Source organism: Chiroxiphia lanceolata, chromosome 4 (genome assembly GCF_009829145.1).
Source record: "Chiroxiphia lanceolata isolate bChiLan1 chromosome 4, bChiLan1.pri, whole genome shotgun sequence".
NCBI classification, from domain to species: domain Eukaryota; kingdom Metazoa; phylum Chordata; class Aves; order Passeriformes; family Pipridae; genus Chiroxiphia; species Chiroxiphia lanceolata.
In genome coordinates, this window is record NC_045640.1 from 13,331,414 (window position 1) to 13,347,120 (window position 15,707).

Sequence of the window (15,707 nt, forward strand, 5' to 3'; positions counted from 1 at the left end):
CTTCTCACAAATTTCCTTCTCCGGGGAGAGGACTGCTGGGAAAAAAAAACAACAAACCTCATCCTGTTCTCTTTGAAATGGGATGTGTTGAAGCTTCTATAAATGAATATTCATTAATGTTAGTACTGAGTTCTGTGGCCAAATCAAAGGCATAAATTAATATTAGTGAAGTTGGCAGGCATCAGGGCTGGACTGCCTTTTTTTTTTTTTTCCTTTTTATGTTTTACGCTTTTGGCCCTTCTCCTTCAGCAAAAGCAAATCAGGCACTCTGTGTTATACCTTGTGCACACTGCTCATCCCACAAGTGCCCACAGGATCTGTCTGAATCCCCATTCCAGTGTGGTAAATTTGATGTTTCATCCTGCCACTAAGGAAATACACTGTAGGTTCGAGCCTTCTGGGCTCTAAGGAAATGCTTTGTAAAAGTATGCAACAACAGTGATGATGAAATCATATAAAAATGTCATTTGTTACTGTTCTTAACATTTCCCCCCACTCACACTCCTGCTTTTTGGAGCTACACCAGTGCCTGGTAGTAGTGAGAAACTAATTTTTGACAGTGTCCTGTGTTCTGATGCTTTGCTGTGGATTTTCCCACACCAGGTTGTGCCCCTTGCATGGGACCAGGAGCTGTCCTGAGCACACAAGAACAGCACCTAGCACCGTGCCACAGCATCCAACCACAGGCACTGCCAGTAATCAGTAGCTGGCCAAAACTTCTCTCTGGGATCAGGTCTGCAGTATCGGGAACTTTGTGTAGGAAGAGGCAGAGACTGGTTTGCCCTCTGACCAGTGTGGGAGCAGATAACCACTCTTGGGAAGGCAACCCTGTGGTATCCTTTCTGGGTTACTCCCCTTGGTGCATGTGGGCATAACTGACTCATTGTGCTTTGTGTGACCATGCCTTGCCTCCTGACTCCTTTCAGACAGAAGGGCCTGACTGATACCCCTTTGACCCCTTTTCCCTGAAGCAGCTTTATTCCTGCCTTCCCTTCTCCCTTGTGGTAGAAACACCGTGTTGCAGATAGCCCCCTTTGGCACTGAGCATCTCCCTACTCTCATTTACCAATCTGCACCTGTTTTATTTAATTTAATTTCATTTCATGTCATCTGCCCCATTTTTTCTTTTCCATTTCAGTTTCTGAAAGTTCATGCTTCTTGCAGTTTGTCCCATTTGTGACTCTCATGCTGCCCTTTATGCATCCCACACAGCATCCAGGCTTGCTGTTGTTAGTGGAACACAAGCACTGCTCCAGTGTAAGGTGCAATTCAGATGTGAGTCACAGTGGAGAAACTGGGTCCCTTTCGCTGTAAATACGGTGGGAGGGGAAGGACCTCTGTATTTGAAACACTTCAGTCATGTCCTCTGCACTGTGTTGAAGTCCTTGGAAGGGGGGGTCTCAAACCACTAATTCATGAGTGTTAGCTGGGGATGGAGCAGGGCATGCATAATGGAAGGGTGGCCAAGAGTGCATCTACAGGAGTACATTTCTCAGCCTGTGTAGTATGGACAGCCACCATTGATGAGGTGTTTTTCTGCATGAGATGGCAATCTTTTGTGCTTCAGTTATGCAGGTCGTTCTCATGCAGACCAGATTTTCCAGGATATACCCCCCTGCTCATTGCTTTTAACATTGCTATTATACTCCTCTTGTGCAGCACATTACAGGGAATCGACAGAGATGATGACACTGAAATATCTGTTACAACTTATTTTGGCTTCTGTGTTTTGGTAGTGCTTGGCACTTTTCAAGCAAGGCCTGAGCCTAGATGAACTCAAAATTGCAGCATATACAAAGCACTGTTTAAAAAAGGCATGTGGCATGTAAAATGCATGTTGCAGGACATTTGTTGCAGCAGCAACTGCACCCACTAAAACATAATCTGTTTGAGCTCAGTGAAGAGGAGGTGTGAATACAATTCTACTGAGCAAAGGCAGAGTAGCTAGTCACCAAAGCAAATGTAAGGAGGCTTTTGGGAGAGGAAAATGGTGCCTAAATCTCTTAGAAAATGGGAATAATCTTCCTGGGAATGGTCCAAGAATTGGCATATGAATGGGGAATGGCACTGCTGGTCCTGAGCTGACAGACTGTAAGGCATGGGGAGACAGCTCAAAAATGTGGTGTTACAGAGGAAGGCTCTCACTATTGAGCATAGCAAGAAAAGAGAAGAGCTAGCACAATGTGAAAAAAGAAGCAGATGCAGAAAAATGGAGAGGCTGAAGAAATTCAGAGGAGTGGGCACAGAGAATAATTTTAGTTGTTACTTTTTGAATTGATATGAAGAGACATGAGAAATAAGTAGACTTCAGCTGAAGACAGCAGAACACTTTGAGAGAGAAAAAATGAATTTGTCTAGATTTCTACTGTGTTAGACACTAGTTCAGGACAGAAACTATCTGGCCTGAACAAAATGCTGGGGTAATGTGAGGTGTTCTGGTGTGAAACATTGAGAGAGCTGCCAGCTAATTCACTTTGGACACGAGGGGAGACGTCCTACAGATGCAAGACATGGTGAGTACCTGGAATGGTGAACCAAAGTCCTTGTGTAGATTTGGATCTATTCGGGGTTTCAATCTATTCTGCATCTCCCCTGGCCATGCTTTTTTACCACCCACCTTTGTTTAACAGTATGAAGCTACACTCAGATTGGTGTGTGACTTGCCAAAAGTGTTTGAAAAGCCTACTGAGTGCTGGGCATGGGAACACTGTCTCATGTTATTATTCTGCTATTGATGCCAGATTTGGGTTGATTTAGACAGCACATTTTGTCCTGCTTTAAAACACCAAGGCCTGGGACTTCTGGATCTCTTCTTACTCTTTGTAAGAGTAATCTGTTATTTTGTTATTTTTCGTAATTTTGTTATTTGCCTAATCTTCAAGATTACACTTTCCCATCTGTATCTGTTTAATAGACTTGTCCTCTCTCAGTTTACTTGTCCATCGATGTACATTTGTGAATTCACATTGCGTAGTGGACTGGACTTAAGCCTGGCAGCTGTTGAGATGCTTTAGTTGCTTCAGTATAAGTTTTTGGACTTCCAGCCACCATTTCCATCATTCTGTGACATGTCCTTTTTCTATAGGGGAAGTGGCCACAGTGTTCAAGCCAATTCCATATGGTTACGTAAATTACATTCAGAGTAGGTCCTTCTGGGGACATATCTGTGGAGACTGAAACCTTTGGCAGAGGGACAGAAAGAAGGGTTTGGGGCAGTGATTCCTTTAGCTGCCACTGCAAGTTCATCAGTCAGTGCCCTCAGAAGGACATTAGTGTTTTCAGCATTGTAGCTGGTGGCACCACAGGGAGCTGAGCTGTGCTTTGCTGGGAGCTGGGTAGGTTTGGGAAGGGGACAGTGGCTGTCAGAGAAGACAGTGGGTGCAATGAGGTGGTTGTCTGAATCTTCTTACAAATACTGAGAGCGACCACTGCCAATGAACTGCTTTCCTGACAAGGGGGCAGAGTCTGTTGTCTGCTTCACTCCCATTTCTTTCATAATCAAGAATTATATAAATGGTAAAAGGGGGAAACTTCCATTTTCCTTTATGGGAGCCCGGAGAGCCCACTGGCTTATGAAGCGCTTGAGCATTAGTTGAGATAAACTTGCTTTTTGTACGTATGGGAGAGAGAAATGGTTTTGTATGCTTATGTTACTACTGAATAATAAATGTCCCTGCTGACTTCAGTGAAGTCTACACTCCATGTATAATCTTCTGTGTGTAATAGTGAGGACCCAAGTAAAGCTGATCACCCTTGCCCACCTTGCACATGGCTGGCTAAAGGAGTAGGCAGTGCTCGAATGAAGAGGCTGTGGAAGGGTTTTTTGTGAACCAGCGCTGATACCATGTGAGAGGAGGCAGCAAGCATCACAACTTGCATCACAACAAGCATCACAACTGGCAGAAACAGTATGTGAGGCAATATAGGCGGAAAGTGTCTGAGTGCAAACAATGTGCATCCAGTGCATTTAATCAATCATGAATTATCATTGCTAAAATCATAGTAAAGGCATTTTCTACTATTCTGTTTGCCTTGCATCCACGACCTCTGTCAGAGAAGGGATTCTTTATGGTCTTAGCTGGATTTTGACTGTGACTGGTGCCAAGGCAGATATGTCCCAGTAACCTGATGAAGGTCTCTGACTAGAACTTAGGTAAAACACATCTTCAGTTCAGTGGCAGCCAGCAGCCAACCATGCTGTAAATGTCTGTTATTTTTTCCCAAGCTTAAGCTTTCCTGTGAATGGCTTCCTGGGATTTTGAGATTGCCTCTAATTGATGTAACCTGTGTGTAACCCAAGGGATGCGTATAGCAACATACAGTGCAATGGATTCAGCCCTCCAGCCCATACTTAGGTGAAACCCCTGCTGATGCCAATGAATATTGTCATGAATAAGATGTTTGTTGTGCTTCCTTTCTAAAAGCAAAGCAAAGATGACATTTACAGTGAAGAAATCCCTGTGGAGTTGGTAGCTGTAGGAGTAGCCCTTTCAGACTGTGTGATTAAGCAATAAAACTGCCAGTTGAATAAAAAGTCAGGTCTTGAAAGGGGAAACAAAAGAACATCAGATCTTTTAAATGAATAAAGATGAATGAATACATTGGCTATAGACCAAGATACAGTATTACTACAATCAACATAATCCTTCCTAAATTAATTGCCATATACCAATATTTATTAAAAAGAACCTTAAAAGCAGGGTTCTCCATTAGTGACCTATCGGAAATGATGCCTCAAGGATAGAGTGTTTTACAAGGAATTTCTGGAGTTGATTCAGGGTTCACTCTAGCTAAAAATTACTTCCTATGGAGGGTAGCCTAGACGTGAAATTCAAAAGGAGGGATAGCACTGATTAAAAGCAGATCTTCTATAAGCAGACAGTACTTCATGAAATCCCATTTACAGCTCTTTGATCCTTATGAAAGGATTTTAAGCAAACATTCCTCTTGGGAAGGGTGTCTTTCTTCTTTTGCCATTAAGTTCAAAAATGTTCCTTATTTGTAAGTACTTTGCTAAAAGCAAAGTAAAAGGTAATTTAACTGTATTGTATTACAGCTGGGTCTGAATCTGGCCAGTTCTGACAAAAGGCAGCCAAATACATCCACCAAAAAAAAAAAAAGTAAGTGTCTTGTATATGATGGGAAATAAGTCTGCAAGAAGGAATGCATGGAACCACAGAGGAGTTTTGAGTGTCTCCCTCCACTGATTGCCAGTGGGACTTTAGCCTTTGAGAAAGGGCTCCCTTGCAAATAATCTTCTTGTGGAGATTTGGGTAATCAAAGACAATAAAAATATCAATCTGTATTTTTTGTACCTTCACTCTAATCTGGGGATGTTGTGTCTTCTGTAACTGTCAGTGGCCTTTTTAGAGCCTTAATAATAAAGAATTCTGCCTCTCAAATGCTAAAAGACTGAAGATGAGTGTCTTTGCTGCAAGTGTGATAACGTAGCTAAATGCTGTTTTATGTCTATTGCATTTGATCTGATGTCTTTTAAACCACATGCACTTATAGACAGAGAACTGGAAATACAGGTGGATTTGGAATTTAAACTATTTTCAAATGGCTGTTTAGCATAAAATCCTTAGTCATCTTCAGGGCTCTTGACTAATCTGGGTTGTAGAGAATGCAGCTATTGTTGCTCTGGAGATGTAAGGACAATGTTATATTCTAGTAAGTCCTTAGAATTATGCAGAGGATGAAATCACTGCTAAGTGTTTTCTCCTCCTCTAGACCTGAAAGATCTGCATTTGAGTGTTGCAGAGACTTTTTTGGTTGTCAAAAGCTGCAATGCAGCAATTGTAAAGGTCCAAACCAAGAATGAAGCAGCGCTTAGAGCTGTATGCTGAGTATGTTTTATTAAGTTAATTGTAGATAAATTGTAAAGCAAACTATAAATAGTCAATACTTTACTTGATTTAGAAGTGAAGGTATAATAGATAGACATTCCATTTGTGGAAGAAAAGCAAGGATGTAATAGCCTGTATAGGAATTGCAGTCTGGACAGATGCTGCTATTTGATAAGACCACTTTTGAAATCTCTTGGAATCTTTTCATATGGCTAGAATACATAATGGCAAATTAATTCTTCCTTTTTTTTTTTTTAAACTTCATCTTGTATCATAGAGGTGTGGTTTTCTCTGACAGGTGCCTGCAGGTGCAGTACATGGGTATCGATAGTGTAGAAAAGTGAGTGGCTTGCTGTAACTTGTACTACATTGTATTTTGACATGCTGCACCAATTTGAAATAGTGTTTAGTAAATCTTGTGGCAGTTTTATTTCTTCTATGTTTTTTAGTAGTCCCAAGAAGCAGATTGAGAACTGCATGTGTAAAAACTATTTGAATTTTTGTCGTGTGTAATATTTTTAGATGCCTCTAGTTCTGAGGGGAGTGGGTGAATGAAAAAAGGCTAATTTTAAATTTTTTTGCAACTGCTCCTGGTCTAACATTTGGATCATATTTTCAAATAACCCAGAGCAGAGCGATTTGCTGCCCAAGGGAATTTGACCTCATTTGGACTTGCCCAGGCCCCAGTGCAGGATTGAGGACCGTGACAGGCCTTGGGCTTGGGGTCTCGTGGGTTGGTCAGGTGCTGCTTCTCTCTGCTGGCCTTTGCCATTGAGGCACATGAAAGCGTGGACATGCTTCACAAGAGCTGAGCTGAGCTGAGTGAAAAATACCAGCAAAACAGGGCATTTGTACAAACTGCGTCAGTCACCAGCTTACAGATGTTTCGGGTTGCTCTCTCTGTAGTGGAAACAATAGTTGTGAGGGAGCGACAGCCGCCACCTCGAGTCTGAGCAAGCAGCCCCTCCTCCTGCAGCAAGCGAGCCGAGTTTGTGGCATCTCCTTCTGCTGCCATGACAATTGCTGTCATGTCACAGACTGAGCTCTGCAGCTTTGCTGCCAGGTTAAGCAGGAGAAGCTAGACTGTGATTAGGAAAAGATGATCAGGAAAGCAGTGCGGGGGGTTTGAAGGTGAAGGGCTATGAGTTTCATGCTCAGCAGTGAGGTGAGCTGGGAGGTGCCAGAGCGCTTGTAAAATGGAGCTGCAGGGGAGACAGCAGATAAGCATCGTGGCTGTGCTGATGCTGTGTCATACATAGCCAGGCATAGAACTCAGAAGCAAACAGCAACAATGTGGTCACATCATTGTGGTAGTGACTAGTGGAGGAGAAACACCTTGACTCTAACACACCCCACAGTGGCTGCGGAGCATGGATTTACAGTGGTGCTTTCTGCATCTCCCATGCCAATGAGAGCAGGGTTTTTTCCCCTTGAATCTTGGCACCTCATGAATTGCTCAGTATAATACTCCCTCTCTGTTTTGCCATGTTCCCACTGTCTGTCCTTAGCAGGCTGGAGGGAGGAGAGGGTCTCGTCAGCTTCCCTTGGCTTGCGCTGGAAAGAGGTGGGCTGACAGCTTCTTGTGCCAGGCCATGCACTGAAGGCTTGGTATGGAGCCCTTAGGGCTTGGCAGGCAGGGTACCAGTGCCTGCTACATCTGTCATACATCTGAATAGAAAGGTGGCAGCCACCCTAGAAAGGTAGGCACTACTGTCACCTCCTGACCTGAGTGATGAGCCCATTGCTGTTTGCATTGTGAGAACATCCAAAGATCAGTGAGTGGCTGAGGGTACCTCTGAGAGCTGGGCAAAGACAGTGTTCTGCCTAGAGGGGATTACAGCTGGGAAGGAGAAATATGGGCCAGCGCTGCCTTGATTAGTTCAGGAACTTCAGCTCACTCCTCCCTCCCCCTGCTGCTTTCCCCAGGGGACTGCAGAGTGTGTCTCTTCTCCAACCTGGAAAAGGGAGAAGAGGACCCTGGTCTCTGGTTTTTCTGGGCATTTGTCATTTGATAAGAAAACTGCAAGCAGCCTGCCTGACATCTTGCCCCTGGTAAATAATAAATGGCCCCTGACCACGCGCAGCCGGCTGCATGCCTGAGGAGGCCGACCTACTTCACAGAGCCTGTGCGTGCCCAGATTTCTGTCCAGAATTTCACTGCGGCAAGTAGCAGGGACCTAAAGCAGTGCAGGGTCGCCCAGGCACCAGTGGCAGGGTGGCAGTGATGAGGGGTAGCAGCGTCCCTTTGCCTCCAGGCCAGGACTGTGTCGGTCCCTGAAGCCTGTGCTTAGGCTGTGGCAGGGAACGAATACTCCATGTGGACCAAGGATTTGTATGAAAGTTTATTACATGAAAAATACAGCATATTCCTTGTCAATGTTAATCAATGCCTCCTTTCTAGTAATTTATTTTTGTGTCATTTTTTCCAGCCTGTTCATGAAAATACATTTATGTGGTAGGTGCACACAGGCATTGGATGCTGGTGCTCTGGCTTAAGGACAAGCCACCCCTGGTCCTGAGCAGGGTGTTTGAGGCAACTTGGGCACAGTGTGCTGCTGAGGTGTCCACATGGCACCAAAACCTCACCTGGGTTGCTTGTGCCCATCAGCATCATCTGTGTCAAGGTACTCTGCTTTACAACAATCTGTAATGTGTCCTACAGGCACACTTGGCAGCTCAAGCTGCTTGGGAGAGGTTCCAACAAAATTATTTTTCTTCTGAATCGGCTGATTTGCTGTAATGGAAACATGTTAGAGCTATTTCCACAACTCTCAGGTCCTGATGAAAGCTGGGCGAGGCTCCACGACACCGTCCCCAGCGGCTTGGCAGTCTACCTGGGGAGTATCAAGATGTGTGTTTTTTTGGCAGCCTAGTCTCCCATGGCTTCCTATTCTCAACTGGGGGAATCTTAGCCACAGGCTAGCTCAGGTGCAGGACCTGCTTCCTTTTGCAACAATTCTGAATTGTTTATATTTTCTTCTGACGTGTCAAGAATTAAAATTTTGAAAGTCTCCATAAAGTGCAAGTTTGTTTCTTCACCAGAATTTCTTACGCCCTCCAAGAGGGCGAGACTTTGTAGTTTAATGTTCAGTAATTCTTTATAGACTGTAAGTAAGGCTTAATTTAGTGGCTGACTCCATAATTGAGTACTGTCTTGAAACTGCATTTGTATCCTTTTTAGGTTAGATTATTCTAATGCCTAGTTTTGTTACTTGTGTATGTAAAAGCGTATACAATCCTTATGTCTACAATTATTTTTTCTGGAGTTGTGCTTCAGCTTTATTTTAGTCCGTCTTATTTTCCTCACCTGTTACATTTGTTTCTATTCATTATGCATCTTCTCCTAGTTTAAAAACAGTAAACTGTAGAACTTCTTGATGAGCTTGCAGATCTTTTGACTCATTAGCAGTGACAGATGCGGTGCGCTGGTAGCGTTGCCTGCCTTTATCAGTAAGCTCTTGACTCTTGTAACTGGAGAGTATTAATGTTTAGAAAGGCAATTGAATGAGCTTAAAAAGAGCTCACAAGATGGTGGTCTCTCCAGGTCAGCAGGCAGTGTAGTAAATCATCATGGTGAGGAGATGCAACTGCCAGGACATGGCAAAATAACTTATTATCATTCCAGCTGCTGATTCACAAGTCCTGCAATTACAAGTGACAGTAGGGAGGCTGGGGAGAAAACAGGGAGCCTGCTCTGGCAAATTCCAGATGGAGGACTTGCATTCGTCTCCATCCTCTAATGAGAGGGTGACAACATCTGAGGCGGGTCCTGGGGACACATGTCATCACACTTCTGTGCCTCGGTTCCCCCCCAAGGTTGTCTCGCTGCTGCAGCACGTGGAGAAAAAGCCTCAGACCTTCTGTGTACCTACTCTTTTGTTGTTCACTGTATTTCAAATGTCTTTCCTCCCCCCTTTCTTCCTCCCCTTGAGAATGTCTGTTTCTTCCCTTTTGCTTTTCTAGAATGATGCAGGCTGTAGAGGCTTTAAACCTGCAAAATTGTTCAAGTACAAGCTGAAAAGTCAATATGCAGCATGTAACTGAGAAGTTACATTGTCACACCCCTAGCTCTGCCTTAGCAGGGGTTTTTAATGAATAAATTTTAAGAAATTTATTGTTTATTGTTGTTCTGGTTTTATAGGTTAAGATATATATCAACTTGTTTGTTTTCTAAACTGGGAACTCGGGGCATTCATAGTTTATATGCCTGAGTCATCTTGTAATTAAACCAGGAATTGAATCTGGAGTGAAGAGTATAAAGCATGGACAAAATGGAGATTCTGAGTTATTGTCTGGTGAACCAAGGAAATAATTTATAATAAATGGCGCTTTTTTATGTATGAATGGGAAAAGAAGATTCTGACTGCTTTAGAGTTTTACAGCATTAACAGTCACTTGGCAAAGGTCTTTCCAAAAGCATTGTGTACTTGTCACGGTTTAACCCCAGCTGGCAACTCAGCCCCACACAACCACTCCCTCAGTTCTCCCCCACCCCACAGTGGGATGGGAGAGAGACTTGGAAGGGTAGAAGTGAAAAAACTCTTGGGTTGAGATGAAAGCAATTTGATAATGGAAATAGAATAATCATAATAGTAGTAATAACAATAATGGAAAGTAAAGTAAAGAAGAGAGATATAAAATCCAAGAAGTACAAGTGATGCACAACATAATTGCTCACCACCAACCAATCGATTCCCAGTGAGTCCCCAAGCAGTGCTCCTGTCCCTCAACCTCACCCTCAGTTTTATTGCTGAGCATGATGCCATATGGTATGAAATATCCCTTGGGGCAATTGGGGTCAGCTGTCCCAGATATCCCCCCTCCCAATTCCATGTGCACCCCCAGCATCCTCACTGGTAATAAGCAGAAAAGGCATTCACTCTCTGTGAGCCCTGCTCAGCAATAACTGAACCATCCCTTTGTTTTCAGCACTGTTTTCAGCACAAATCCAATACACAACCCCATACTGGTGAGGAAAATTAACTGCCCCAGCCAAAACCAGTTGGCACTGAAGTTACAGACTTTCCCTGTGTTTGGGTAGGTAGCAGGGTGCTGGCATTTCCAGTATGACTTCTTCAGTGAGAGAGTTTAAATACTGGTTCTCAGGAATATGCACGGGTAAAATTTGCTTTCTATAAAATGTATTTTTTAAGAACAGAATGTAACCATTTGAACAGTACCCCTGCAGACTCGATATTTTGAACAGTTCTTCATGGGAAAAAATGTTTGCTTTCTGGCACTTTAGAAAATACAAAGAACTGGTATCTGCTGTTGCTACGATATTTCAGGTGAACCAAACTTTGAAGGCTGCCTCCTGTCCTCATTCGTGGAGTGAGTGAGTGAGATACAACACAGAGTACCCCCAGTTCATCAACATCCTTTGATCTGCAGGAGTCACAAATTGACAACAATTCCTTCTTCACACCCATGAGCTGTTGGTCCGTAACTCAGAACAGGAGGCACAAGCTGTGGGCCACATCCCTTGGCTGCTGCAGTGGAGTGGGGCAGTTGACCCTGCTAATGTTGTTAAAGGAGCTTCCCTGGGTAGGAATTTCTACGTGGCAGGGCTAAGCAGCCTCTCCTGACCTTGTCCCTTCCCGTTCCAAGCTGTGTTACTCTTCCAGAGGTGCCGAGAGTCCCAGGTGAGCTCAGCTTGACCATTGCAGAGTTGAGCGGTTTCTTCTGGAGGCTTCTCTTCCCTTTTTGGCTTCTGTGAGATAGGGTGGTGGTGAAAGGGGGATGTAGTGGCATTTAATGTTTCCATCTGCAGTGATTTCTGCCTTGAGGAAAAAGAACTGTGATGACCATGGGGTGTCATGTTCCAAAAGTGACAAATAAACAGTGATATTATGGTTTTCTTCTCCAGTACCCATATGTACCGATATGAATCCATAGTGTAAGCCTTTATGTAGGGTGTTTGATATTAATGGCTTTCAATATAATATGAGCATATTTAGTGTCACCAGTATGTTATCATGTTTATTTATTTCAACAAACCCACATTTGTTCCTTTTTTTTCCCTCCAGAGTGACCGACTACTCATTAAAGGTGGAAGAATTATCAATGATGACCACTCCTTCTATGCAGACATATACCTAGAAGATGGACTTATAAAGTTGGTTTTACAAAATATTGAACTTTTTTTGCATGTCTGTTAGCATAGACTACTGTCATTTCTTGATGGTGCTGACCAGAAATCTTGTGTACAGAATCTCAGTTACCTCTAGATGTGTAGCCGTGTAGAGGAGTGTGAAATTATTAAATTGTACCATTTTATCTCTACTAAGATTAGATAAATAGGAAATTTCTTTAGTGTAAATTGAAAGTATTTGCTTTTTGAAGGGAATCCTAATTTCTTCTGTAATGGTCAAGGCAAGTAGGCTCTCTCAACACAGCTTTTTTCCCCACACCTAACCTGTGCAAATGCAGCCATGCCCTAAAGGATTGTACAGCACAGAAATCTGAAATATGCCCCATATTGCAGGGTGTAAATGGGGACCTGCTACTTTTCAGTTGCCCTTTTGGTTAATGCTGAAGCATAGAACGTTCTGTTCCTACAACATTGAGCCTGAGATTAGGTCAGTTGATTATAACATGGTGCTAAGAAGACCAAGCTTGTGGGTTTGATCCCCGTAAGGGCTATTCACTTTTGACTTGATGATCTTTGTGGGTCCCTTACAACTCAGTATATTCTGTGATTGTTATTCATTGTTCCTGTGTCCCTTTTCATGCCTATAGATGGTATATGATCTTAAAGCATCATACAATTAGAAAGAAAATCCTACTCATTTATCCAACTATAAAATACAGGAATTGGGAAAGTATTTGCTAGTGACAAACTTGAAATACCTGTTATTGAGAGCCTGAGAAGCTGTAACAGAGGAGTCCATGCACTCTGCTGATCGTACCTTGGCTTAGTGCAGATGAGGGTCTCTAGCTTTGCAAAGTTATATTGTATATATGAGTACTCTGATGGGCACAAGGATCAAAGCCCTTTTCTTGATTGCTAAACATTTTTACTAGTGACCTAAGAAGCTTGGTCTCCAGAGGCCATAACTTAATGCACAAAAACATAATTATGGTTATCTGGTAAATAATTAATGACCTACTTGTTTTCAGAGCTCCTTTTCTTAAGAATATATCATCAGATTAAAAGTCCATTTCTTTATATGTCTGTGGCTGTTTACATTATGATGATTCAGGTTATTATAACATAAAAAAATCTGAATACTTTTATCCATGCTTTTTTTTTTAATGCTTCACTCTGCCTTTCCAGTTGTAGTGTTACTTACATTTCAGAAGTGACAAAGGAGCATATTGTTTTAAATGGAGAAGACACAAAATTCTGAACATGTGGGTTTTTTATTTTTTTAATAACATCAATCAATCAAGCTGTACTCTCTTTGATAGGTATTTTAGTTAAGTTTTTCTGTGCTTTTGTTAGTTCATATGCAAATCTCCTAGTAACACTTACAAGCACCATAACTGTTTTAACAACTAAGAGTGTGAGATGTTGAGGGCCTGAAAGAAATTGGTGTGAATTTTTTGATTCCAGAAATAAAATGGTGCTTGGTAGGCAGGTTAGCAGTGCCGAGCTTTGACCTGCCCTTGTTGAGTGCATGGACTCCCTCTAAAATCCATGTGTGGATCCCTACCTCCAGAAGGCATCTTGGCTGCCCAAGATAGCTAGGATTAATAATGAATAGACAGGCAAAATCTTAGTTTTTAAAAGGGCTTTATCTTTGCCCAAGGAGGCTGTTCAGCACCCTGAGTCATGCCTGGTTTCCTGGATTGAGGTGGCCCAAGACTTTTCTTTGTAAACTGTGCAAGAAGTCCTGCTCTGAAAAAAACAGCTAATTTGTGAGGGCTGCCTGCTGTGAGATGGGCTTGGGTCCTTACTGTGTTCAGATGATAAATTTTGCAGCCTGAGGAAGCACTGGGTTTGGTCTCTTCTCCAGCTGGAACTGCTCATTATGTCTGAATATTTAACATCATTGTTAAATGTGGCTCAAGATCCTTTGGAGCAGGACCTTGAACCTCAGTCATCCACATTTTAGTTGATGCTCTAACTCTCCAGCTGCAGATCCTGCTGATAATACAGAATTCTTGCCACAGAATGGAGCAGACACCAAACCACTCAGCCCAGAAAAGGCAATAGTGTCCTCATTTTGCTGGGATATAAATGATCTAGATTAATTTTCTTACTCTGCAGTGGAAAGTGATTGGAAAATAGAGGGTTGGATTTCTCTTGCAGACTAATGAAATGAATAGGGTCTTTTAACACGTCCCTGCAGATTGCTTTGCAGAGAGGAAAGCAGATGTAACTTTGAGTGTGTTTGAAGGTTAGCTACAGTTTGGAGAATGGTAGATTCTTTTTCCTACCTATCAATGCTCAAACTGCCTCCCCAGATACAAGGGAGCAATGGTGGATTTTTCCTACATGAAACTTAAGCCCTTCACACTCAGATAGCAGCAGTAGTTTAAATATTTGGTAATTTAAATTGCCATTGGCATATAAATAATATATTTTGTGTACCTCTCTCCTGCCTCTGCTGTCACATGGGGAAATGAGCCCTGGTCTCAGTGCCAAGTGGCAGGTCATGGTCTGGGGCTCGCTGTCCACTGCTCCATCCCTGCCAAGGGGAAGGGTTGGGTCCCTCTGGGCTTGGAGAACTAACAAGTATGCAGGGTGGGTGCCTGGCGATGTGGTCTCCAGAGCTCCACGTGACTGACCAAGTTAGGGAGAGCCTCAGATGCCTAAAGGAGTCCTGGGCTTGATGACCATAGAAGTAACTCCACGGAGTTCTGGGGGAGCTTTTCAGCTTTCTTGGGTGAAGCTTGTGAAGAGCTGAAGCCTACTGTTTCTGTTGTGCTTTAATCAGCTCATGTACAACAGAATTTACCAGCTTGTTCAACTGAAAATGGTAGACAGCATCAACTTTCCGTGGGTCTGAGTTTTCTAGTAGCTGATGTAGCAGAAAACCAGCTCAGACTTTTGTACAGAGTCTAAAATACAGTTATCTGCTCTATTATATTTTTTCACCCACGAGTAACTGAGCGCCATTCTTATTCACATACACTTTGAATTAATGAATGAGCAATTCAGGAATCCTGAATCCAGTCACATTATCTCCTACTTTCTGTTCTAGTCAGTCAGAATAAAAATAAGCTTGAGTGTCAGTGAAGATGAGCCTTCTCCCAGCCTTAATCTTGATGCCAGGGCGAGAAATGAGACGGAGTTCTGACAGGTAGTAATGCAGCAGCATCCACAAAGACCACTTGGTCCCATGTCACTTGAACATGGATGACTTCAGCTGAATAAGCTGTTACTCAGCCATACACTGAAAATAAGGACCACTGAGTAATCAGAAAACTTCAGTACATAGTTAACACCCTTTAACTTTGTTAGAGTATGTGTCTTCTTGAATAGGTAACTGGTAGATACTGATTGCAGAAGCAAAGAAAAATTAATTGCTTTCATATTTTTGTGTAGGTTTTCTTTAATATTTTTCTCTAAAGGCATGCTAGTTCTTGGAGTGCAGTGAACACTTTGAACATATTCAAAGAAGATTGATCATAGTGAATTGGTTTTTTCCGGTCCAGTTTTTTAGCCACACGAATGCTGCACAGAAGTGGAGGGTTGCTCTGGTTAAAATCTTGGGAGTGGATTCAACTAACAAAAGTTAGTGCAACACCGTTATTATAAGCGGGTCTGCCTAACTTCCTGCAAGCACTGAATCTGCTCCTCGGTGGAGTGCCTTATGGTATGCCTTTGTGAATCAGATTTTAAGAGCAGAGGAGCTTCTTGCAGCTTTTGTTTGCACAATTGGATGTGCTGGGCAGCTGCTGGCTTTTGCA

The 15,707-nt window shown here is 42.8% G+C and overlaps 1 protein-coding gene across 3 annotated transcripts in view; it reads left to right on the top strand.

The window, feature by feature from the left end:
• CRMP1 (collapsin response mediator protein 1) overlaps positions 1-15,707 on the top strand; it is a 50,208-nt gene that overhangs the window by 5,255 nt on the left and 29,246 nt on the right. For all 3 annotated transcript variants that reach the window (XM_032685095.1, XM_032685097.1, XM_032685096.1), the window contains one exon: positions 11,876-11,964. In XM_032685095.1, coding sequence (XP_032540986.1) covers positions 11,876-11,964 — 89 coding nt within the window. The remainder of the gene's footprint in view (positions 1-11,875; positions 11,965-15,707) is intronic.